This window comes from Stenella coeruleoalba (assembly GCF_951394435.1).
Source record: "Stenella coeruleoalba genome assembly, chromosome: 12".
NCBI classification, from domain to species: Eukaryota; Metazoa; Chordata; class Mammalia; order Artiodactyla; family Delphinidae; genus Stenella; species Stenella coeruleoalba.
Window position 1 is genome coordinate 63414363 of NC_137158.1, and position 24583 is coordinate 63438945.

Genomic DNA, 24583 nt, shown 5'->3' on the forward strand with positions numbered 1-24583 from the left:
CACCAGTTTGTTGTATTTTTTTTTAGATTCCACATATAAGTGATATCTCTGTCCTTGTCTTTCTCTGTCTGACTAATTTCACTTAGCATAGTGCCCTCCAAGTCCATCCATGTTGCTGAAAATGGCACAATTTCATTATTTTCTGTGGCTGAGTAGTATTCCATTATGTGTGTGTGTGTGTGTGTATACACACCGCATATATATGTATGTATATACACCACATCTTCTTTGTCCATTCATCTGTTGATGGAAACTTAGGTTGCTTCCATGCCTTGACAATTTAGCCTCACTTTTAATAAATGCTATCTTCCCGTATTTTTTATAAGTTTATAACACCTCTTGAAATAAAATGGAGAATGAATAAATAAATAAGAAAATAAAGGGAAAAGATTTCTTGGGGACTAGGAGAGTTCTGTTCTCTGTAAATGAAGTCAGTGGTAAGGCCATAATGTTTGCTAATATAGAACAAAACACAATAGGTTGTAAGAAATATTCATTATTTAAATGGTTAGCTAATGTTCAGACAGGCAGCATACTTAAGGTCAAAGGAGAGATTGGATGTAGTAGAGGTTTCCACAAAGGAAGAAATATCAAGATAGTTGAACAAGGAAGCAACTGTAGATTCAAACCCAGACCTAATGGGCTAAGTGCCGATATACTGATCACGAAGATTACTGACAGTGGTTCTCAGACTTTAGTGTCCACAATAATAAATCACCACAAAGCCACCAAAACAAGACTGCATTGACTGGGGCACATATCACACCAGAGGTTGTGAGGCCTGCCTCTGTTCTGTTGAGTAGTGTGATTTGGGATTATATTATGCACATAGCCCTACGGTATCCATTACTACCTACTGTTACTGCCTCACTTTCTTTCTTCTACACTGTTACCTGAATGCGCTTTCAAAACCAGACAGAGACAGGACTGCGGCTGCTAGAAATAGACCCGCATTCAGCCCTCTGGTGGAAGGTCAGCGGGGCCTTGACCCACACACACACTATTATTATAGCCTTGAGAATAGGCCTGCGGTTGTTTTATTTTGTATTTCTGCTCTGCCTCTATGTCATCAGGTACCAACTGGCCAGAGGGAAAATACTGGCCTCCACGGAGCTGTGTTCAGAGATCGGTATCTGGCTTCTCCCCCATTTATAGTTTTAATTTTCTTTCTTTCTAGAATATGTCTGTGCTGGAGAATCACCACTGGCGATCTACGATCGGCATGCTTCGAGAATCAAGACTTCTGGCTCACTTGCCAAAGGAAATGACGTAAGTGACGTAGAGATGAAACATACCGATGTCCACACATTAGAGATAAGCCGCTTTCTCTTGGGCTTGAGACCGCCAGGGTTAATGGCAGGGAGCCAGCCCGCTGTGCTTCCGGCCCGTGCTGCCTTGGTTGCCTATCAGAGGAGATGCGGTGTCAGTTACAGCAACCCAGAAACCAGAATCCCTCTGTGAACTCTGAAAGGGCCTGGAGAGTGTAGGACCTAACGTCAGGAAAAGAGATAATAAACAGCTCTCAGCTTTCACACTCTTCGGCATCAACGCTGTGCTTTGCCAAATTCCTGTCTTTTATGTTAGCAAAATTGTCCTCCTGTGTAGATCCAAATAATAAATATTTATCAAGAAGGAACACAGGAGTTCCCAAGCTAGATTGAAGCCTAGTTCAATAAAGCGTGTTTTGTTATTGCCAGTCTTAGCAAAAGGAGAAGTCAGGAATTCTTTTCTAAAATGTCTTTTGTTAAGTAACTGAATTGGCCCCAGCAATTTTTTTCACCAGGAATTTACCTATGTCTCTTGCATTTTAAACAGAAAGGGAAATACTAGTTTCCTGGTCCACTGTTTGTTAGCCCGGGTATTTAGGTCGAGTCCTACTAAATCTAAGACCATGGCCTCATTTCCACCTGGCCTCAGTTTAGCTGCTGTACCATATTGGCCTTAATTTAGCTGCTGCACTGTCTTCCAAGGTCACCGCTAATTCCTATCTGTTTAATTCAAATGCACAGAACCCAGGGTAGCTAGGAGGGAAAAAGTAAATAGATCCCTGTACCATGTTTCTGAAGGGCAGAAAACTTAAGGTCAAGGACCACGTGGTGTCTCTCGGTAAAGCAGGCAGGATGCTCTGGGCTCGCACGTTTACCCCTGGCACGCTGATTCTATCTCATGCTGTTCCCTAGCACCCAGAAGAAAGTGGAATTTGTGGAAGGAACTTCAATTCTGATAACATTTTACCCCCGAAACCAAATGAAACCAATCCTCACACATGGAATAAAAACTCGTGCCTCTTACTAAAACAATACATTGCAAAGATCGAAAGAATTAAGTGCAAAGAGAACTAAAAACTAGAGCAAAAAATCAAGTAAGAAGGAGGAGGAAGGAAGAGGTGAATGGTAAGGAAGCCAAAGAAAGAGAGAAGAAGGGAAGGAAGGAGAAGGAGACAGGAAGGAATAAAACAACAGGAAAAAGGGAGGAGGAACCTGGGACCAGATTTGTCCCTGTAACGCCCTCCTTAATCCTGCTCATTGCTCAATTAATATTCATTTCCTAAGATACTTCTACTCATCCCTATGGATTCCAAATAAAAATACTATATTTTATATGTTTTTGTGGAACATAGTGTTATAAGTTGCTTTTGCTAGAAGAAAAACTGTTATGCAATAATATACGTGAAAGGACTTTATAATGAAATTTACGGTCATCCTACTCATAGTGAGTATCCTATCCTCATGTAAATGCCTTCAAATCATTTTTCTGATTCTGAAAGACAGGTTAACCATCCACACTAAGGAAAAAATCAGAAAAGTATTAGTTTGCACCATATGAAGTTGCTGTTTTTGAGAGCCCAGAACAGTAGAATATTGGCAGTTTCATATGATTCAACCTAATAGGAAGAAGAAAAATGAGATTACTGGTAATCCGGCAGTCCAGGAATAGCAAATGTTAACCTGGCTGGTTTGTTTCCTTTTAGTCTTTTTTTCAGTACAACTATATTTTAAAGAAATGGGGAAGTTATCTCATACAGTGTATGTCCTGCTATTTTTCACTTACTGTAAAGGTCTTTTTCCATATCATTAAACCTGCTGCTAAAATAAAGTACTGCATTCCATTGCATCAAATTGTATTGACTATTGCCTATTGTTGGGAATTTAGATGATTTCCAAATTTATGTCATTACAAATAATGCTTAACAAGCATCCTTAAACATATATTTTTATCCCAAACTACGATATTCTATCTTCTCAGAAACTGTTTGTGGTTAGGAGTTATTGATCAGAAAGAAAGGTGTGAATTTTTAAGGTTCTTGTTGTATACTATCAAATTGCTTTTCCAAAAAGCTGCATCTACCTGTTTTTGCAGATTTGACAGAGAGAGAGAGAGAAAGAAAGAAAGAGAAGGAGAGAGAGAGAGAGATTCATTGATAACAAATGAGACTAAAAATTTTTCATGTATTTACTGGCCACTGTTATTTCTTTAGAGAACAAAATTTTGCGTTTGATCTTTTCTTATTTTCTTTTGAGTGTTGTTATTCATTTGTAAGAAATTTTTGTATTTTAACTACAGTAACCATTTGTTATATGTTGTAAATATTATTTGAAGCTTTTAGTTTGCCTTTTAACCTGGTTCATGAAATATTTCACCTAACTAAAATAGTTATGTTTCCTGGTTATAAATTTAATAAATATTCATATTTTTAAAGAATTCATACAATATTAAAAATTATTTTTTAAGTGAAAATCATTCATAATTCCCCTATATGTCTTTCCAAATTCTTCTCTATGACCATAGAGATCATGTCTTACATACTTTGTATCCTGTTTTTAAACATAACAATAAAACATGGTATTTTTCCATGTCAATAAATATAGCTATACATCATCATATGAAATAATTGCATAGTATGCTTGTAACATGGTTCATTTAACCAATCTCCTATTTATGAATTCTTGTGATATTTTTCTCCCTAGAATGTTTCATTATTTTAAACAATAGGATAAACATTCTCATAACATATATCTTTACTAACTGTATCTTTACTAACATGTTCATAGTAAATTTGTAGATGAACTGTTGGTCAAATTATTTATATTTATTGCTTTTAACACTAATTCCTAAATTACCCTCAGGAACACTGCACCAGTTTACACTCTGGCTAACAGAGAATAAGAAGGAAGATTTCCCCATATCGTCAACAGCATTAAGTACCACAATCATTCATTAATTCATCATATTATTTAGCAGTTGCCTTTAATCCATGCCAATAAAAGTGTGGGAAATAGTATCACATAGCTGTTTTAATATTTTTTGTTGTACTAAGAATATTTAATATCTTTTCATATTTTGGGAACATTTTAAAGTTCTTTTGTGAATTGCCTGTTTTCTGAGATTATTTCTAATGTCCAGGAGTAGATTAAAGATGTGTATGTGGCTTAAAAACAAAAATGTTAATGATGAAACTATAAAGCTTTTAGAATATAATGTAGGGAATATTTTCATCAGAGGTAGGAAGGATTTCTTAAATAGGAGAAAAATATTAACCTAAATAAAAATATTTTTAGGTTAAGCTATATTAAAAATTAAGACTTCCTTTCATCAAAAGACATCATAAAGAAAACAGAAAGACCAGCCACAGAGTGAGAGAAGATATTTGCAACACATAAGTGACAAAAGACCATTATTGAAAATATATTAAAAACTCTTAGAAGCAATAAACAAAACAGAAACCACCCTATAGAATAGTAGGTAATGACTACAATAGAAACTTCACCAAAAAAATAGAAATGGCCAATAAACACATGAAAATATGTCCAACCTCATTAGTTATCAAGGAAATTCATATTAAGATTATAATGAGTTGCGTGACATTGGCAAATGGGCAAAAAAAAAGTAAAGTGTAAGACTATAAAGCAATGAGAACCTCATCTATTACTGTTTGGAGTGTAAATTTATACAACTGTTTTGGAAATAATCAGCAATATCAAAGAAATTGAAGATGAACATCTCTGATCCAATAATCTTATTCCTGGATATAGTCCCTAGAGAAACTTTGCACATGTGTAACTGGAGGTACATGAGGGTGTTTATTGTGTCATTTTTTCCATAGTAGTCAAAAGCTAGAAACTACTCAAGTTACCATCAAAAGTAGAACAGATAAATACATTGAAGTATAGTCCTACAATAGGATACAATATAATCAAGAAAATGGACGAATGACAGCTCACACATCAACTTAGGTGACTTTCAAAAATGTTAGGCTAAAGAAGCAAGTCACAAACTGATACTTATCACATAACTTAACGTGCGAAAGCAGTTAAAGTTAAACCGTATTATTTAAACATGCATACACAGGTGGTAAAATTGTTATAAGTAGCAAGGAAATTATTAAAACAAAGGTCAAGAGAGTGGTTACTTCAGGGGTTGAGGGGAGGTGGGGTTGGATGAGAGACACAATGAGGACCTTCTGGGGTACTGGCAGGCAACGATCTTGACCTGGATGGTGATTGTAAGATGTTTATTTGATATTTATTCATTAAATTGTATATGTGTACTCTATGCTCTCTACTTAAGTATACTTCATTTTTAAAGGTGAATTTTAAAAATAGGTACGGATATTCCTCCCATTGAGTACTTTCCATATGTGAGGATAAGCTCTGATTTGTTTTAGTTTTCCAAAATATCCCATTTTCCATATACCATCTGTTGACCAATATATTGCTTGACCACTGCTTTTGAATGGTGCCTTAATCAACTGTGATTTTTTTTTAAGTTCCAGTATCTCTTTCCAACCTATCAGTTTTGTCCCCTTGATGGGTCTTTCCATTCCACAGAATCAGTCGCTATTATTGTCTTCATTACTGTTACTATTATCATGCCCATTTCTCTCCCCATGCAAATCTTAAAGTTTGAGTTGGTTTGAACTCTATAAAAAGCACAATTCAAATGCCTGTGATTCTGTGAGTCTTTCTGGGTCCTCCTTAAAGCATACATTTCTCGTTGGCTTTCGATCTTCCCACCCATAGGAACCATGGGAATGTATAAACTGCCACAACTCTGTTCACCCATGGTTTCAATCTCTCTGTCCAGTCCTTGACATACATCCCATCCAAGGACAGAAACGATGGTGGGTGAAAGAATCACTCTCGGGCTGCAAGGACTGGGATTCTGTGTAATAAACAGAATCAGAGGCAGAAATGAGAGTCCAAGCCACCTGATGATGACAGAATCCATCACCCTCCTCAAAGGAATTTGCTTTGTGTGTGTGTTTTCTCTTTCATTCTTGTGGATGCAGACAGAATATTGAACAGCAGCTGGGCTCCTTGATCTTGGCAACAGACATCAACAGACAGAATGAATTTTTGACCAGATTGAAAGCTCACCTCCACAATAAAGACTTAAGCCTGGAGGATGTACACGACAGGCACTTTATGCTTCAGGTAAACAACAACAACAAAAAGAAGTCATTACCCTCACTGGGTATAACACTTAAGGACACGATCCATCATTTTAATGCATCTGAGAAGAAATATCTCCCATGGTATAAGCTAGAGCGGTGACCTACTTTATTAAAAACTTTGAGACATGAAATTTTTAAGTGGTTTCCAAGCAAGTAAAATCTGGGTTTCACATCAGTAAGTTGATAATATCTCATTTTTCCTTGTTTGGTAACTGCTTCACCACAACGGAGTTGTGTAGTTGCATGCAGTAAGAATCTACCACATTTTGTGCCTTGATATAAAGCTGATCACTGTCACACCTGTGCAATGTGGAAAACTGTTTCTTTAATACAAAAGTATATTATGTTAACTATAGTACTAACGAAAATTGAAAAACGAGTATCCTTCCTCTACCTAAAGCCTATTTCATTAAACCCTGCTTTCCTTCCTTTTACTACCTTAACTCATATTTTCATCTGAGGCTCAGACGTGTTTACCTAGTCTTACCATTTTTAGGCAGCAATAAATAAATGATTTTAAGTTTAATTGAATGCATTGAATCATATCAAGCCCAACCCTTTCTGCTTCCTTCCATGGCAAAAAGCCATTTGTGAAAGTTAAGAAAGAACAAGATGGGAAGTGGACCTTGGAAGCAGAAGTCTGACCTGCTGTATCCAAACCAGAGCCTTTTGCTTGATCTTCCATTTTCTCTCATTTTCCTTCTTTCCTTTTGGCACAAAAGACTGAATGGGTGAATCCTGGATGCATCTAGATAGGCCAGCTTTAACCACGGACGTGGACCTGCACGTGGGAGACTGAACCATACTGTTTCTTCCCTTCCATGCCTTCAGGCTGCCTTCGGAAGCTGTCCAACTGCTCCATCCTTTTAAGGAAATACCCTCCTCCCAGCTGTAAAACTGTATCTCCCTCCATCTTTCTTCCCAAACTAGTCTTCTCGTCCCTGAGTGCCACAGACGCCTGATTTTAGAGACTCAAGCCTAGTTGTGACTAGCTGAAAGATTTGGCCTGGACACTTGCATTTCAAAAGGAAAGCTTGCTAACACACACGAATCCCTCAAGGGCGGAACCTGGAGAGGACTTCTGCCCCTGACCTACTCCAACATGTACTGGTGTCCCCATTCACCAGGAAATAAAGAACCAACCAGGTTTGCAACTTAATATGATTCAGGCTCTCCCAGACCCCAGCACTGCTAGCAGTTCTATGATCCCAAAGAACTCGGTCCAAACCAACAGACCTTGCTGATGGACGGGCACGCCACCAGAAGCCCATCTGGGCAGTGGGCTCTTTGCAGCTGGTAGTTAAGGGGGAGAACTTATTTCTCTGGAAATCCAAGGAAACCCTCCTAGGGTCAGCAGCTCTGACAAAAGCTGGTATCCCAGATGCAGAACAGTGTGAGCAAAGCCAAGAAGGCCCAGATTTATCTCTGCAAACCAAACACTCCTAGGCTTGATATGACTCAGCTCCCTGGCTGACAGTCTGAGCTTGTTCACACAGACACGGGCATATAAATGCAAACACAAATAATTTAATGTATGGACTCAGTCAGTGTGGCCACTGTGAGAGTGAGTGAGGTCCCAATGATCTCACTTGAGCCTGGCTGGGGCCCCTGCGGCCTCCCTGCCCACAAGGAGTGGAGCAGCAGGAACAGGCCACGGCTTTCCTTGGCCTGCCTGCCCCAAGTCTCCTCCAGGTAGCTCCGTGTCCTTGGACGATGGCTCTTCTCTCCTTCTCACTGCTATAAAGTGGGAGTTCTGAATGAAGGTTTTGTGCCGTGATGAATAAGTGCTGTTTTCCTGAAGAGGCACGTCAGGGAAGCCTCTATAAATACAGGACTGGTACCATGAGGCCGACTGGCAGGTCTGATGGCCCCTTGGGCTTGGGGTGCATTTGCTGCTCAAAGATCATCCTCTGACCCTCTCTCCCTGCCCTGTCATTTCTCAGATTGCCTTGAAGTGTGCTGACATTTGCAATCCTTGTAGAATCTGGGAGATGAGCAAGCAATGGAGTGAAAGGGTCTGTGAAGAATTCTACAGGCAAGGTTAGTAGTGACCCGACAGCTGACTTTTCATTGCCCCTTCTCCTTTCAGGCATTTATCCTAAGAAAACAGGGAATGGATCATCTATCATGACATTTGTTCTTTCATCAACTCGTTATTATCCCAGCCTTTCTCTTTTAACCCTCTTGCGAACCATCCAGCCCTTTTCTGGAAATAACTTGAAAATATTAATAAATAACACTGATTTACCATGGAAACAGGTAATAATGAGGTACAGTAAAAATGAGCAAAAGGGGGATATATATATATATAATTTGTTAATGGTTTTTCTCTGTGGATATAAGAATGTGCAGGACTGTTTGATTTTTACTCTGACCTTCATTTTTATGAGCTGAGCACAGCCTAAAGGCTAAATGCCATTTGGGATCAATGTTTTCCACTCTGACAGAAGGACTTTGACTTTTTTTGTATTCCTTTCCCTCACTTTCTTAAATAAAGTGAATAATGAAATAGAGCACAGCTGGCCAGTGTTCGTCCTCTCAAATATATACAGTGAAAAGACAAGTGGCCCCAAGTTAGGGTATAAATTTTAAGAGATTAACCTCATTCAGAAGTAAAGCAGTGAATTAACAGCAGGATCTTGATGTTGGGTGGGATCTTGGCCTTTAAACACAGCTTGTTTCTTCAGGCCCGGTTTCAGTGTTCGGGATGTTTTTTCAGGCACAACAGTGCCCTGATGTTAGTGACAGGATCAGGTCTGAGAGGCTGAGAACAAATAAAGCCTGAAGTGTCCCACATACCAGTTCTGTGGGGAGGTCAAGTAGCAACAGTGAGCCTTTTGGAGAAGCCTCCGTAGAAAGATGTGTCAGCGACACTGAGATGGTCCCAAAGACAGAAGACAAAGCAGAACGGATAGGGTTCATGTGGGACCAGCAGGCTGTGCTCCGCATCTCTTTCCTTTGAGTAAAAGCACTCATGGAGCTCCCTCTCTGTGTCCTTTCACTTCAACTGAGTGCGAGTGGCTAGAAAACAAAAGGCCAGCTCTACTTGCCCATGATATAAAATCTCCACTGAGAGAAAAACAAAAGGAAATATGATGAACTTCGAGCAAGGAGGTTTCAGGTTAGATAAGATAAATACTTTCTTTACTATAAGATAAAGAAAATATGGAAATAGCATAGCGAGAAAAGGGCTGGGATCTTCATCCTTGATCAAGCAATGATTCTACTCTGTCCCTCTTGGATTTGACTCAGTCATGCGTTCTTGTTGGCACTGATTGGAGTTTAACCCTTTCGTTTGCTTATCTTGAGCCCTATTTGGATTATGAGCAGTTTGGGGCCTGGACCATGTCCCCTGGGCAGATGGTAAGGCCCACAGAGCTGGTGAGTGAAAGTTGTTAACTAAGTGGAATCAGTGGGATCTACCAATAAAGGTAATCTGTAAGATGTCTTGGCAAAAACCTGTCCTCATAATAATATGCACGTGCAGCATCATAAGATAGAACAACCTAGAATATTTGTAACTCTGATCACTAAAGGTGAGCTTTCAAACACTTTGCTGTGGCATGTTTCCTAGCAGAGAAAGGAGAATTCAGAGGGTATGTCGGGTCCTTTTTATTTAATAGCCTTATGGTCTAGCAGAAGTTCAGCTTATTTAAGAGAAGACCAGACTCTCGGGTTATCCAAACTTCTTGTCCTCCATACTGAATTATTTTTTTAGAAATTCTGTAAAGCACCATTTGTATCACTTAGATTAATCTTCTTCTGGCTTTCAGTTTAGGATTTGGGCTTCCACAGACTGCTAACAGTCCCAGCCAAAGTGTCTTTAATGATTTGTGATGTTGAGCAAAGGAAAAGCCCTAAAATCAAGGTCAGGGACAGAAGGGGAAAGGAAGATGAGATCCCATGAATTAGGAAGACAGTGTTAAATTCTCACAACAGACATAGGATTCAAACATCATTCACCCTCGTCCCCTCAGTGCCTTAAAAAAGTAGAATTTCTGTCCTATTGTAACTGCAGATTGGTATTTCTCAATGAACCAAGATTCCCAGAAGTTTTCATCGAACATCTGCTTCCAGCCTTGTCTAATCCTCAGCAAAGCTGTGATTTTCCTATGTGCAAAGACCCACTGGGGGTGTCATGAAGGAGGCAAAGAATTATAGTTAATGTTTCATAAGCTCAAAATACTAACCAGTAGAGTTCCTGGAGGAGAGAAACTCCAATCTTCCTCTTTGTATTCTCTACATTGATTAACAAAGTGTCTGAAATGTGCAGTGCTTTGTAAATATATGTTGAAATAAGTGAATGACTAAATGATCCAATTGGAAGACCAATTATGGTAGAGGTCACAGGAGAAGACCTAGTGCTGAGGATGGCAGAATCTGAGCTGGGTATTCAAGGATGTGTAGTGACTGCACTTTCCAATAGGATAAACATGAGGCACATGTAGCTAGTTAAATTTACATTAATTAGGTTAAATAAAATGGAAAATTTAGTTCCTCAGTTTTCTTGATCTGATTTCAAGGGGCTACTATAGTGGGCAGTGTAGAGAACATTTCCATCATTGCAGACAGTCCCAGTGGTCTAGACAGAGAGGAGCAGAAATGGACAGAAGCACTGCAGACCATCCCCCTGCCTCATAGACCAGCTTGATCCCATAGAAGGTGAGAATATGAGGATCTGTTGAGGCCCCTGTACACCATGCTAAAAGTAGAGAACATGGCAATGGGAGTCATCTTAGAAAGTACAATTAGGGCAACATGTATAACTGAAGCAGAAGAAATACGAAAGAAACTAGCTAAGAAGCAAAAAATCGGAATGAGTTATAAAGAAACCAGATAAAGAAAATGTGGTGTATGTGTACAATGGAATACTACTCAGCCATAAAAAAGAATGGAATTTTGCCATTTGCAACAACATGGATAGACCTGGAGGGTGTTATTCTTACTGAAATAAGTCAGACAGAGAGAGACAAATACTGTATGTTTTCACTTATCTGTAGAATCTAAAAAATAAAACAAATGAATGAATATAACAAAACAGAAACAGACTCACAGATACAGAGAACAAACTAGAGGCTACTAGCGGGGAGAGGGAAGGGGGAGGGGCAAGATAGGGATAGGGGATTAAGAGGTACAAACTTCTAGGTATAAAATAAATAAGGTACAAGGATGTGGGACTTCCCTGGTGGTCCAGTGGTTAAGACTCCGTGCTTCCACTGCAGGGGGCGCAGGTTTGATCCCTGGTCAGGGAACTAAGATCCCACATGCCGTGCAGCCAAAAAAAACAATAAAATAAAGATAAATATTAAATTTTTTTAAAAAGGTACAAGGAAGTAATGTACAACACAGGGAATATAGCCAATATTTTATAATAACTTTAAATGGAGTATAATCTATAAAAATATTGAATCACTGTGTTGTATACCTAAAATGAATATAATATTGTAAATCAACTATTTTTCAATTTAAAAAAAGAAAGAAAGAAAGAAAGAAACCAGACTAGAGTCAGGCAGAGTGAAAGTAGGGAAAATAGATGTTTCAACAGAGGAGTAAACAGGATTTGCTTCCTCAATACAGAGGGTGGAGGGAAGGGAAAAATCAAAGACAACTCCTCCAAAGTGTCAGACTTAACTGAAAAATCACTATTAACAGAACTATGGAGGTGAGGAGTAAAACCAACTTTAGGAGAATTCATTTTAATATTAAATGGTGTCATGCTCTGCCCTCAGAAGGCTATTATCATCTGACTTCCCTGAACTCCTCAGTTAAGCCAAAGTGATTTCCTCACATCAGTTTTGAGAATCACGAGGGCCCGAGAGACCATGGGAGCCATGGCTAAAATCTTAGGGAAAATGACAGACATGTGGCATCTCAAAAGATCCTAGCTTAATGGTTAAGTGCAGACCCTCTGAAGCCAGACTTTCTGGGTTGGAATCCAGGCTCCCCTCTTCACTGGCAGAAGGACCTTAGGTCAACATATTTCCCTACGCTTCATCTCAATTTCCGCATCTGTAAAATGGGGGTTATAGTGAGGCTGTTATGAGGATTAAATTAATTAAATAGGTAAACTGCTTAGAACGTGCCCGACGCACAGTAAGCATGATATAAATGTTATGTGTTTCTCTCCTCTAGTTTAGAGGAGCGCACTCACAACTGAACTCAGCTAAGTGTTTCTGAGACCCAGCTTCTGTACTGATTAACCAGATTGTTTTTCCCAATGAAGTAATTATGCACAATTTTTCACCTTCAGGAAGAATTGATAAAATACTTTGATAAAGCTTTGCATGATGTATTTCTTTTTTGCTCTAGCTGATGGAGACATTAAAAAGAAAGATCATCCTGAGCTTTATACTTTCTTTAACCTTCATTTACACTAAGTAAAACTCTAAGGAGTAAGAATGAAAGATACCAGACCCTTATTTTGGATTAATTTTGTAGCTACAGAGATGCTCTTCAAATGAGATCTTTCTACTTCCTCTTCCCGATTTCCTGCCTACTAATTATTCCCGGTTGTTCAGGTGAAACCAGATGAGGGTCAGGCAGAGTGAAAGGAGGGAAAAAGCATAAAACCTGTTTTCTTAATCTGCAACTTAAAACCAGAACTTCCATCTCATATTAGGAAACTGGCCATTCGTTTTCTTGTTTTTATAGATTTTTGTTCAAAAGCTTATTCTAATCCCAGAGCATACCTATTACAATGAGCCTATTGTAAATGATCGTCGATACTCTGATATTTTAAATTTTCGCAGAAGCTACCGGAGCAGGGCAGAGCCAGTTGTTGCTAAAGGGTTCCTAGTGATAAGGCAGGGAACAGTAATTCCCAGATAACTTCATCCAACTAGATCATTAAAACTATCAACACTCATTCTTATAGGTTCTCGATTACCAATGTGTTTCTTCTTTTTTCTTCTTAGGTGACCTTGAACAGAAATTTGAACTGGAAATCAGTCCTCTTTGCAATCAACAGAAAGATTCAATCCCTAGTATACAAATTGGTGAGTTGAATTCAATTTTAATTTTAAATCAACAGTTTCAGCACCTCTGCTAAGAGTCACTAAGAAGATCTACACACAGCTTTCTCAAGATCCAAACGAGAGGTTTAATCAATGGCCCTTTGAATGGCTGAGTCCAAATGAACACTCTAGTCATGACTAATTACCAACTGAGATGAAAAATAGGGTAAAGGCTTTGTTACAGACCCTTAATAACTAAACTGTATTAACTTTGTAGTTCAGAATTGAATCAAAACCAAATGAGTAGAGGAAAGTAACAAGAATCAACTATTGGCTGCTGAAGATTGGATTAGCTCGCACTCTCTTTAGGACATGAAGGGTGGGAAATCTGCAGTTCAGGATCCTTCCAATTTGGTCATTACCCTTCATCCTCAATGCTCAATACTAGGGGCTTGGTCTCCAGGCCCAGGCCCCACCAGCCATGTGACATGGGATCCCATGCTTCTCTAGTCTTCACTTCAAAATGGATTTTCAGTCTCATTCTCTTAGGACCACACTCTCAAGTGTCAATTGCACTAAAATGTTAAACGGTGATGTTAATGCCTCTAAAGTAATTGTTTGTTTCTATCACTCCTTGAAACACTCTACCAATTCCATCTATGTTTAAAGCAAGTCTTTCTGTTCCTTGCAGTTCCCTCCAATTAAAACCAAACTCAGTTGATGGACACTTAGGTTGCTTCCATGTCCTGGCTATTGTAAACAGAGCTGCAATGAACATTGTGGTACATGATTCTTTTTGAATTATGGTTTTCTCAGGGTATATGCCCAGTAGGGGGATTGCTGGGTCATATGGTAGTTCTATTTTTAGTTTTTGAAGGAACCTCCATACTGTTCTCCATAGTGGCTGTATCAATTTACATTCCCACCAACAATGCAAGAGGGTTCCCTTTTCTGCACACCCTCTCTAACACTTATTGTTTGTAGATTTTTGACGATGGCCATTCTGACCAGTGTGAGGTAATACCTCATTGTAGTTCTGATTTGCATTTCTCTAATGATTAGTGATGTTGAGCATTCTTTCATGTGTTTGTTGGCAATCTGTATATCTTCTTTGGAGAAATGTCTGTTTAGGTCTTATGCCCATTTTTGGATTGGGTTGTTTGTTTTTTTGACACTGAGCTGCATGAGCTGCTTGTATATTTTGGAGATTAATCCTTTATCAGTTGCTTCATTTACAAACATTTTCTCCCATTCTGAGGGTTGTCTTTTCGTCTTGTTTGTAGTTTCCTTTGCTGTGCAAAAGTTTTTAAGTTTCATTAGGTCCCATTTGTTTCTTTTTGTTTCTATTTCCATTTCTCTAGGAGGTGGGTCAGAAAGATCTTGCTGTGATTTATGTCATAGAGTGTTCTGCCTATGTTTTCCTCTAAGAGTTTTATAGTGTCTGGCCTTCCATTTAGGTCTTTAATCCATTTTGAGTTTATTTTTGTGTATGGTGTTAGGGAGTGTTCTAATTTCATTCTTTTACATGTAGCTATCCAGTTTTCCCAGCACCACTTATTGAAGAGGCTGTCTTTTCTCCGTTGTATATTCTTGCCTCCTTTATCAAAGATAAGGTGGCCATATGTGTGTGGGTTTATCTCTGGGCTTTCTATCCTGTTCCATTGATCTATATTTCTGTTTTTGTGCCAGTACCATACTGTCTTGATTACTGTATCTTTGTAGTATAGTCTGAAGTCCAGGAGCCTGATTCCTCCAGCTCTGTTTTTCTTTCTCAAGATTGCTTTGGCTATTCGGGGTCTTTTGTGTTTCCATACAAATTGTAAAATTTTTTGTTATAGTTCTGTGAAAAATACCATTGATAGTTTGACAGGGATTCCATTGAATCTATAGATTGCTTTGGGTAATGTAAAAAAATAAATGAAATAGATAACTAATAAGAACCTGCTGTATAAAAAATAAATAAATAAAATTTTAAAAATAAAAACATGTTGCCACGTAAGTGAAATATAGCAGTTAAAGGCTGCATGTTAATTTCAAGATTTGTTAGAGCAGAGATAATAAACTTACAAAAAAAAAAAAACTCAGAACTTTAACTCTTTACTTATAAACTATGGCCCTGACATGTACCATTTCATGTTCTTCACCAGTTCCCACAGACCTCAGACAGCTTAACACATTCACAGTGTTGCAAACCTCTGCAAGCTCAAGGCTTAATGCCTGGAGATTGGGAGTGAAAGGGTCACCTGAAAACATCAGTTGAAAACTGAGAAAACCAGAGCCAGTTAGAAAGATATGCTTCCAATTACTGAGGGTCAAGTTGAACCCACAGTCCCACAAAAGAGTCACAAAGTCAACCTAAGGAAATAGGAACAAAATTTATCTAGTTTAAAAAATTTGAAGGGAATATACAAATGTTAAAATAGATGTGTTGGAACTCTGAGATTACTGGTGATCTTTTTTTTTCCAAAATGCCCTTAATATCGTTACGTTCTTTTTACAATTAAACCGATTCATCCACCTGAAAAAGGGAGAGGGGTGTTGTTATAAAAAATAAAACCCTGCAAGAATCCAGAGCAGATGAAGCTACAGAATTGCAGGGGAGGGGGAAGGGCATCAACATCAACAGAAATGCCTCTTTGGATCCAATGCCCTATCAAGTAGGAAATTCTGCAGATGCAATTCAAAAGGAATAGACCCCAACCAAAATCCTCATCCTGGGACCCAGCTTGCTAAATTCTGGCTAGAAAGAAATTTGCCAGGCACCTGTTAAAGACATTTTGAGCCCCCAGAGAAAAGCATTCACATTATTAAGCACACAACCTAGATTTACAAGACAGACTTGATTTCGGAGATTCTATTCTCTTGTTGTCATGAGAACACACTTATTTTGTCAGATCATATGTCCTGATTTTCAGCTCAGGAAAATGTGGTTACCATAGATACCTGTTTTTAAAATGGGATGGGGATTGAATGAAAAGGAAAATCCCATGGATGCTACACCAGCACACCAATAAAGAGAAAGAGGTGATTATAAAACAACCCTTAGTAGATAAATCTTTCTGTCTCTGTTCCACATCTCCCAGCTCTGTAGGTTCAAGGCTGGGAGGTGTGGTGTGCAGAGGTAGATCAGACTAAACTGGAAAAACCCAAATAGATCAACAGTATCTAATGGGAACTGTGGGCTCCAGGCTCCCAGACAAGGATTTTTCCAGTGGGTGCTAAATAATGCAGCTAGTTCCTCCGTTCTGATTACCCTGGGATTGAAAATGTCCCCTCTCTTTTTCCTTTCCCAATCCACAGTGAGGATTTCCTGAGAGCCATCTCAGGCTTAGACCTGATTTTCTGTTTAAGTAATTCATATTTACCCAAGTGAGACAGGGATTTAATATCCACCCCACACACACACCCATATTCCTCCCCTCTCCCCATCAAACTCTACATTTTAAAAAGAAGGCATTAAATCAGGGCTTCCCTGGTGGCGCAGTGGTTGGAAGTCCGCCTGCCGATGCAGGGGGCGCGGGTTCGTGCCCCGGTCCGGGAAGATCGCACATGCCGCGGAGCGGCTGGGCCGTGAGCCATGGCCGTCCTGCGCGTCCTGCGCGTCCGGAGCCTGTGCTCCGCAACGGGAGAGGCCACAGCAGTGAGAGGCCCGCGTACCGCAAAAAAAAAAAAAGAAGGCATTAAATCAAATGAATCTCTAATTGGTGCAGCCTATAGAAAGATGAGGAGAAAGAGGCTTTCCTTCAATCCCTGTGTACTCTGAAGCCATCATTTCTCCCCTGCCCCCACTCCCACCACTCCAGGAAGACAATATCCCGGCAAAGTCAGGCTCTACATCGCTTGAATAGAAGAGGGAGGTTTGCACAAATACACAAGGAACCTATGGGGCAGGCTCCCAAGTGCAGAAGCCTTTCTTCATGTGAAAAACTGCCTCATGGTGTTTCTTCAGACTTTAAAATCACTCTTCTATCTCCTATAAGAGGTCTTTATATCTGACAAGTAGAAATACAGAGGTGTAATTCCAGAGTAATTTCAGGAAGAAAATGAGTTGATTTTTAAGTACTGGATTTTTAAATGTGGGATTTGTAACTTTTTTTATACTTAAGGTAAACCTGATAAATATTCCCAACTTAAACTTTAGAATAGTATAATATTGCGCACTATCTTTTTAGATACCTAATATCTAATCTCTCTTAAGATGAAAGATATCAAAATTAGATATGGAGATTGTGAAGGAGGTGAAGAAAATTCAAGAATAGCAAGCAAGGACATTCCAAAATGAAATCCTTTCTTGCTGACTCCCTGTATAACCTTATCAAGATGTAGACAGTAAGTCACTGGCTTAACCTTCCTCCTCAGGTTCAGGTAATCTAAAACAATCTTATACTATTCAAATCATATTTCACATCTGGTGAGATGATGCAGGCATGTACAATAAAATTTTGCTTTGCTGCATTCTTTTTTCATCTCTATAGCATCCTCAAAGGCCAAGTATCTGCTGTTCGTCCAATAAAAGGATAATCAAATCAAGCCTTATAATTCACATGCCTGTAAACATACAGGGTTAGTTGTTGGAAGATTTCGTTAGCTGAAAAACACCTGCCTTTTCTCCCCATACCTACATTTCAGGGAAATACAATAAAACCTAAATATATCCAAATTTGTGATGAGTCCAGTTATTCCAGCCTAGACTGGAAGTTATCTTTGCTTTAATAAATCATGTTTAATATGGAAGGCACATTAACAGTGAAACATGGTTAGAAAGCAACAAGGCTAAAATAATAAGAGAACAGACATGCAAACAAAGAAGTCTCATATCAATCCATCTTATCTAGTCATTCAAGCAGAACATTTATGCAGGTAAAAATCTGTATTGAAGACGAATGAACTTTTATTACCTACACCTAGTTGTTTAACATAATTGAAAGTAAGACAAAACTGTGAAATGATAATCCTGAAAAAAATACCCTACGGAGTAGATGTATCAATTCTTCAGATGGTCTAAATCAACGAGGTGCCCCTTCCTGGTATCATTTGCTCTTTCCTCCCATCCCCCACCCACCCTCCTTAGTTCTAGCACAAACTTTTTTTTACTTTTTTCTTTATATGTCTTCTCCCTTCTTCAAATAATAATGGCCAATATTTATTGAGTGTTTATTATGTGCCAGGAGCTTTCTAAGCATCTTCACATGTGTTAAGTCATTTGATTGTCATAACAACCCTATGGGTTTGGTACCCTTCTTAACGCCTTTTTACAACTGCAGAAACTGAGGCACTGGGAGGTTCGATGCCAAGCCCAAGGTGACATATCTTATGCTTCGACACTGAGGGCAGGGACTGCATCTTGGTGGCCTTCTTACGCACGGGCCCAGCACATCGTGGGCCCAGTCATGTTTGTTAGGGAGGAAGAAGTAGGTCTTACTGCCCTGCTGGTGATGAGCTTGGCCTTGCCTGTTCCAGGTTTCATGACCTACATCGTGGAGCCCCTCTTCCGTGAATGGGCCCGTTTCACGGGACACAGCGCCCTGTCTGAGAGCATGCTAAGCCACCTGGCGCACAACAAAGCCCAGTGGAAGAGGCTGTTGCCCAACCAGCGCAGAAGCAGCAGCGGTGGCGGTGGCAGCGGCGGCCCAGACCACACCGGCCCAGGGACCGAGGCTGAGGGGCAGACCGTGACCGAAGGCGACGCCCCGTAGTGCCAGCCAGGCCTGCCCCCTGCTCTGCACACTGAGAGTGCCAGCCTCCTCACGCAGAGGCCTCTGGGAGGGCAGATGCTCTGAGGGGCTCTTGCCGGTAAACCCAGCCCCTCTCTGGGTGTCGTCCTGGGGCTCTTTGGAACGCCACCCTCCTCCCGCTCACCTGCCTCCCTTTTTCCAAGTGTACAGAAGCCATCCGTCACCTCAGCGTTAGCTGCCGAGATAAGCAGCTCCATTCCGCCATGAGGGAGCTGATTCCAGGGGCCGGCTTGGCCCTCGAGGTGAAGACTGGGGAGTAAGAAAGAGGTGCTCCTGCCGTGGGCCCCTCGGGTCCTGGGTCACACTGAGACAGGCGGCACTTCCTAAGTCCAGAGCATTTTTAGCGTTGGCCCTCGGACTGCTGATCTGCATGACAAAAACACCAGCATATTTGGAACTCCAAGGATATTGGTTTCAGGTGCAAGAGCACAAATGAGAGCGTGAGAGAAAGTACCTTCTATTTTAATAATAATTATTATTATAAAAATAATAATAAATCTTTTTAACTTTTCTATTTTATGCACTAGACAATGGATCTAAGACTATGGGCAAACATTACTCAATGTACCCAAACTCGAACAGGGGGTTCACTGTTTTCTTACGGACTTTATGCCACTTTGGGTCAGAGATTTGGCATCTTCTCAATTAAGAAACCACGTTTCCTATCCGATCCAAGGGGAAGGTGCTGTACAGTTCATTCCTCTGCACCGTTTGCCAATCTGTCTTTTATCGATAACTCAGATTCAGTGACATGTTTATATTCACACCTGTACATTCTCTGTAAATATCAAGCGCTACTGATTCCCATGCCAAAATACATGAGTATTATGGGATTGCTACCTGTATAAACAATGGCACTGTGAACAGAATACTGTTAGTTTTAATACAAGAGAATGCATTTGTAAATATGGTATAGAGTTTATTAATATACTATTGTTTGCAGATAAAGGCCTTAACTTTAAACATCTTTCATCTTCTGTAAGCTGCCCAACTTAAATCCTCACAGATGTCCTTCTGAACTGCCTTCCCATGTCCATCTTTATGCTTTCCAGCTAAGGTCACAAAGCAAAACTGAATAAAGTCTTTGAGGAAATATTTTGGAAACTTCACATGCATTCCGCTTGAGACCATAGTGTTTAATCTGTGGCACCAAGCATTGTTTCCTCAGATGAACAAGACCCTTCAGCAAGCCTGAAGTCACTTTCAACACAGCGATGTTGCACTCTGTTTTAACAAGCCAGCTGATAAGCTTGTGTTTATACGACTCTTGTCATGGACATGGCAGTGTGTCAGCCTCGCGGGACACACAGCAGGTCTCACAAACCTTCCGAGACCCCGTCATCTATCCATCAGGGACTTCCCTGCTCCCCTAGCACGCTGTCGTCTGTTCTGGCTACAGTACCAAAGCATCTCTGGTTTATGGTTGGCGTGCATTTCTTTGGTTTATGGTTGGCGTGCATTTCTTTGGTGTCAATAGTAACTGGATTTTCCTTTTTCCTTCATTTCATGTGAACAACTACGCAACTGTTTAGCAGACGTTAACATAACTTAAGGAAAGAAAATATTTCAGTTGTCTGATAGAATTTACCTTCCTGGGTAGGTTTTTATTGCCATTTTTTCTGCATATACTTGGCCGGAAAATCAATTTATTACAGCATTCTTCTCTAGTCAGCTAAACTCTGTGCATTGAACATTTTCTTTATAAGTTCTAGCATAACTAATGTTAGATGAAAATTGGCAATGCCCCCTTTCTTTTTACCTTAAACAATTGTTTCTGCCACTATCAAGGTGTTTCGCAAGCTGATAGAATGTCAGCTAACTCTCATTTCCTAAGTGTAACTCTTTTTTTTTTTCTTTCCTCCTAACGTACAAATGAAATGTTAGAAACTTGACTGGATTGTATTAAGTTCCTGCAGAAAGACTGAGGCTTGCAGAATAAAGGTTTAGAGGAAATTTGGAAAGTTAGTCGTACTTTCATTAAAGCAGAAGAGATTGTCAGATGGTACTAAAGAAAGTGTGAAAACTTCATGAAATGGGTGGATGATAAGTTGAAATTATTGATATGGGTAAGAAAGGAAGTTGTGAAAACTTAACACTAACTTTGGGTTTTTTCCTGTAATAACTATGAACTGACACATGATTTTTTATTGCTTTAATACTCTGAAGCTCTCAGCTTGGTGAAGCCCCGAAAGAGAATGTATTGAATGTATTTCTGCTTCCAAACCTTTCTTATTTTGGTTTGGGTTGGGCTTTTGAGTAGTCTATTTTTAATGTACATGAGATCAAATCAAGGAAAGCAATTACTGGGGAAGATACAGTAGAGATAAGAAAGAAGATGCTATTTTAGCTAATGGAGCCTCTACTTTGAGTTTAGGAAATGGACTTTGTTTAAACTATATTTATATAATAATTTAAATAAATAAGACTGGACGTGGTTTTAGTAGTTCCAAATTTATAGGACAAAAGTGTATTAGGTCTTGAAGAAGAGCTCACAGAGAAAACTACCAAATATCTAACAGTTGAGCCTATGAAGCAGCTACTAGTACAATACAAATTTGAAGTAAAATGAGATGTGATGCATAAACTAGATACATTTGTCTCCTTCTTTCAACCATCTGGAGATTTCTTGAGTTTCTCATTTTTCGACAAAAAAAAAAAAAAAAGAAAAAGAATATGAAAACTCTTTTTTTTCCTGCCTACTGGTGGCTCTCTAGCAATATTTCAATAAAAGGTGTCCAGTGTCCAATTACTAGTTAAGACACAGCTGTTGGATTATCCGTGGGCTTTATCTTCACATTCTTTTTCTCTTAGTCCCTGGACCATCACGAGCTGACTTTCCGAGTTTAATTCCTTCAATGCTTGAGAAGAAAGGAATCAAAAAGCTATTTTTAGTAAGTGAAAGCTAAAGTTAAAATCAAATTAAGAGAGAGAGAATAGATATCACTGCCAGGCCTGATAGGCAAAGCCTTTTTCTTTTTACAGCACCTGTGAACAGTCAGAACCTTGTTCCTGGAACGCTGACCTCCCCATAACTCCCTGCTAGGCTGAGTGAAAATCCTGCTCTGTTTCTACCTGCCTAAGGCTTCCCGCAATGGGATGTGGAGCGTGTCCTGCAAAGCTGTCACCAGGTAGTGCTTCCTACAAGCCACAGACTTGTTTTGTAACCTTTTCTCATGTTGAATCAGATCTGCTCACTGATTTGAACATTGGTTATGAGCTTGTATCTCACTGTATTTCTTATGCTTTGTTCTTTTACGCAAACCCTTACAATTGTGTTGTTTTGTGTACACACGTGAGGTTTGGAAAAAAGAAACCACACCTTGTGAATTTTTGCTCAAAATGTGGCTGAAATATCCATTGGCATGTCTAGATAAACAATTAAAAATAAAGATAATTTCTTAAAAATATTGCAATATGAAAATATTCTGATTCTCACCAGGTAACATGTTACCAGCCAACCAATCAGATTCAAGGTCAAGGTCAAGAGCACAGATGCAGCCATGATCCACAGGACTCATTCCACCAGGGGCTGCAGAAACAGCCATGTCCATGAAGCCATCATTTGCCAGTTAGTACCAAGATAGGGAAAAAGGGCCACCATTCAGCTCTGCATTTCCCCTGAGTTCTGATATTTTTCTGATCCACATTTGTCAAATTCATATATGAATGAGAATGAGGTACAATGTTTTAGGTTGTGGAAACATAGTGGACTTAACTTGTGAAAACTATGGTCTTGCATTTCAGGATTGAAAGCCAGCAAGAACAATAGAACAGTTCAGGCAGGACAACTGAGTGTCTAAATCTATCTGGAAATAGAGGAAAAAAAAAAAAACCCACCACCCATGGTTCCCAGGAACAGTCTTATATCTTTACATAGTCTCCTCATGTTCATTTTGTTAAGATTTGTATTCAGAATCTCACTGATACCCTAATGCTTCTCCATGTCTGAATGCAAAATCACTTTTTTCATTTGTCCACACTCCGTATCATCCAATCAAAATCAAAAGTGGGACCCCAGGGCTTCCCTGGTGGCGCAGTGGTTGAGTCCGCCTGCCGATGCGGGAGACACGGGTTCGTGCCCCGGTCCGGGAGGATCCCACATGCCCGCGGAGCGGCTGGGCCCGTGAGCCATGGCCACTGAGCCTGCGCGTCCGGAGCCCGTGCTCCGCAACGGGAGAAGCCACAGCAGTGAGAGGCCCGCGTACCGCAAAAAAAAAAAAAAAAAAAAAGTGGGACCCCCCCCCCCAGCGGTTTCCCAAGTAAAGGTCAGACGTGACTTTCAAATGTACCCAGGAACCTAGCAGACACATCGTCAAATAGGCCAAGCCTATGTAAGCAACTGAATTTAAATCAACGAATTTTTTTTAAAGAAAAATATCTTATTGCAATAAATATAGTATATGCTGTTTCATACCAAAGAGGCAAAATAGAGCTATTTATTCGTATTTATATTTAAAGTATATTTTTAAAGAATAGTTCAATTGGCAAATTTTTATTATCCAATCAAATATTAATATTAAAAATGACAGAAAATGTCTTAAGTGTGAAAATCTACGTGGTGCCAATAAGCAAAATATTTTGTAGTGTCCTTTAATCTGTTTTGTGTGTATGTATGTGTGTGTGTGTGTGTGTGTGTGTGTGTGTGTGTGAATTTCCATAATACAGAAAAACACTGGCATTCGTTCTTCTCTTTGGTAATGTATGTTCATTTGTGTAAAACTATAAATTTCAACAAACAATATTTGTTGCTCTGTCTCTCACAAAATATCTTTTTATTTACATGTAGAAACGTAAGCAAGTAAGTGTATTTGTACAAGCTGTTTTGCTATGTCACACAGTCAAAAATTTGGAAAACAGAATTTACTAAAAAGAAATTTCCGGGGCTTCCCTGGTGGTGCAGTGGTTGAGAGTCCGCCTGCCGATGCAGGGGACACGGGTTCGTGCCCCGGTCCAGGAGGATCCCACATGCCGCGGAGCGGCTGGGCCTGTGAGCCATGGCCACTGAGCCTGTGCGTCCGGAGCCTGTGCTCCGCAACGGGAGAGGCCACAACAGTGAGAGGCCCGCGTACCGCAAAAAAAAAAAAAAAAAAAAAAAGAAATTTCCGTTTGACAATTGTTAACTCCTGTAGAATCTTATGAGACCATGGTCTTTCAAGTCAAGGGTCTATATTCCTTTCAGCTTACTGCAACATTGCTTGATTTAAACTTCGTCATGATTGCAATATTGGTCACTGCCATAAAGTAGGAAATTCAAGGGAAAAAAGAATCTATTTATTGTGTAAAAGGTGTTGACCTAGGATTGTAACACACACATGAACTATACAGGGATAAGTAAAAGCAAATGCCATCTGGGCAGTCAGAGTGATTCCATAACTGTGTAGCCTTACCCCAATGAAAACAGGATTGGAAAAATTAGGACTATCACAACCAAAGTCAGTAAC

General features: G+C 39.7%; 2 protein-coding genes across 3 annotated transcripts in view; one reads left to right on the forward strand and one right to left on the reverse strand.

The window, feature by feature from the left end:
- The window catches only part of PDE7B (phosphodiesterase 7B), a 222716-nt gene extending 200085 nt beyond the window's left edge, over window positions 1–22631 (forward strand). For both annotated transcript variants that reach the window (XM_079938848.1, XM_079938847.1), the window contains exons 8-12: window positions 1178–1269; window positions 6290–6434; window positions 8398–8494; window positions 13369–13449; window positions 18868–22631. In XM_079938848.1, coding sequence (XP_079794974.1) covers window positions 1178–1269; window positions 6290–6434; window positions 8398–8494; window positions 13369–13449; window positions 18868–19103 — 651 coding nt within the window. In that variant the 3' untranslated portion in view covers window positions 19104–22631. The remainder of the gene's footprint in view (window positions 1–1177; window positions 1270–6289; window positions 6435–8397; window positions 8495–13368; window positions 13450–18867) is intronic.
- MTFR2 (mitochondrial fission regulator 2) overlaps window positions 1–24583 on the reverse strand; it is an 87175-nt gene that overhangs the window by 14669 nt on the left and 47923 nt on the right. The window lies entirely within an intron of this gene.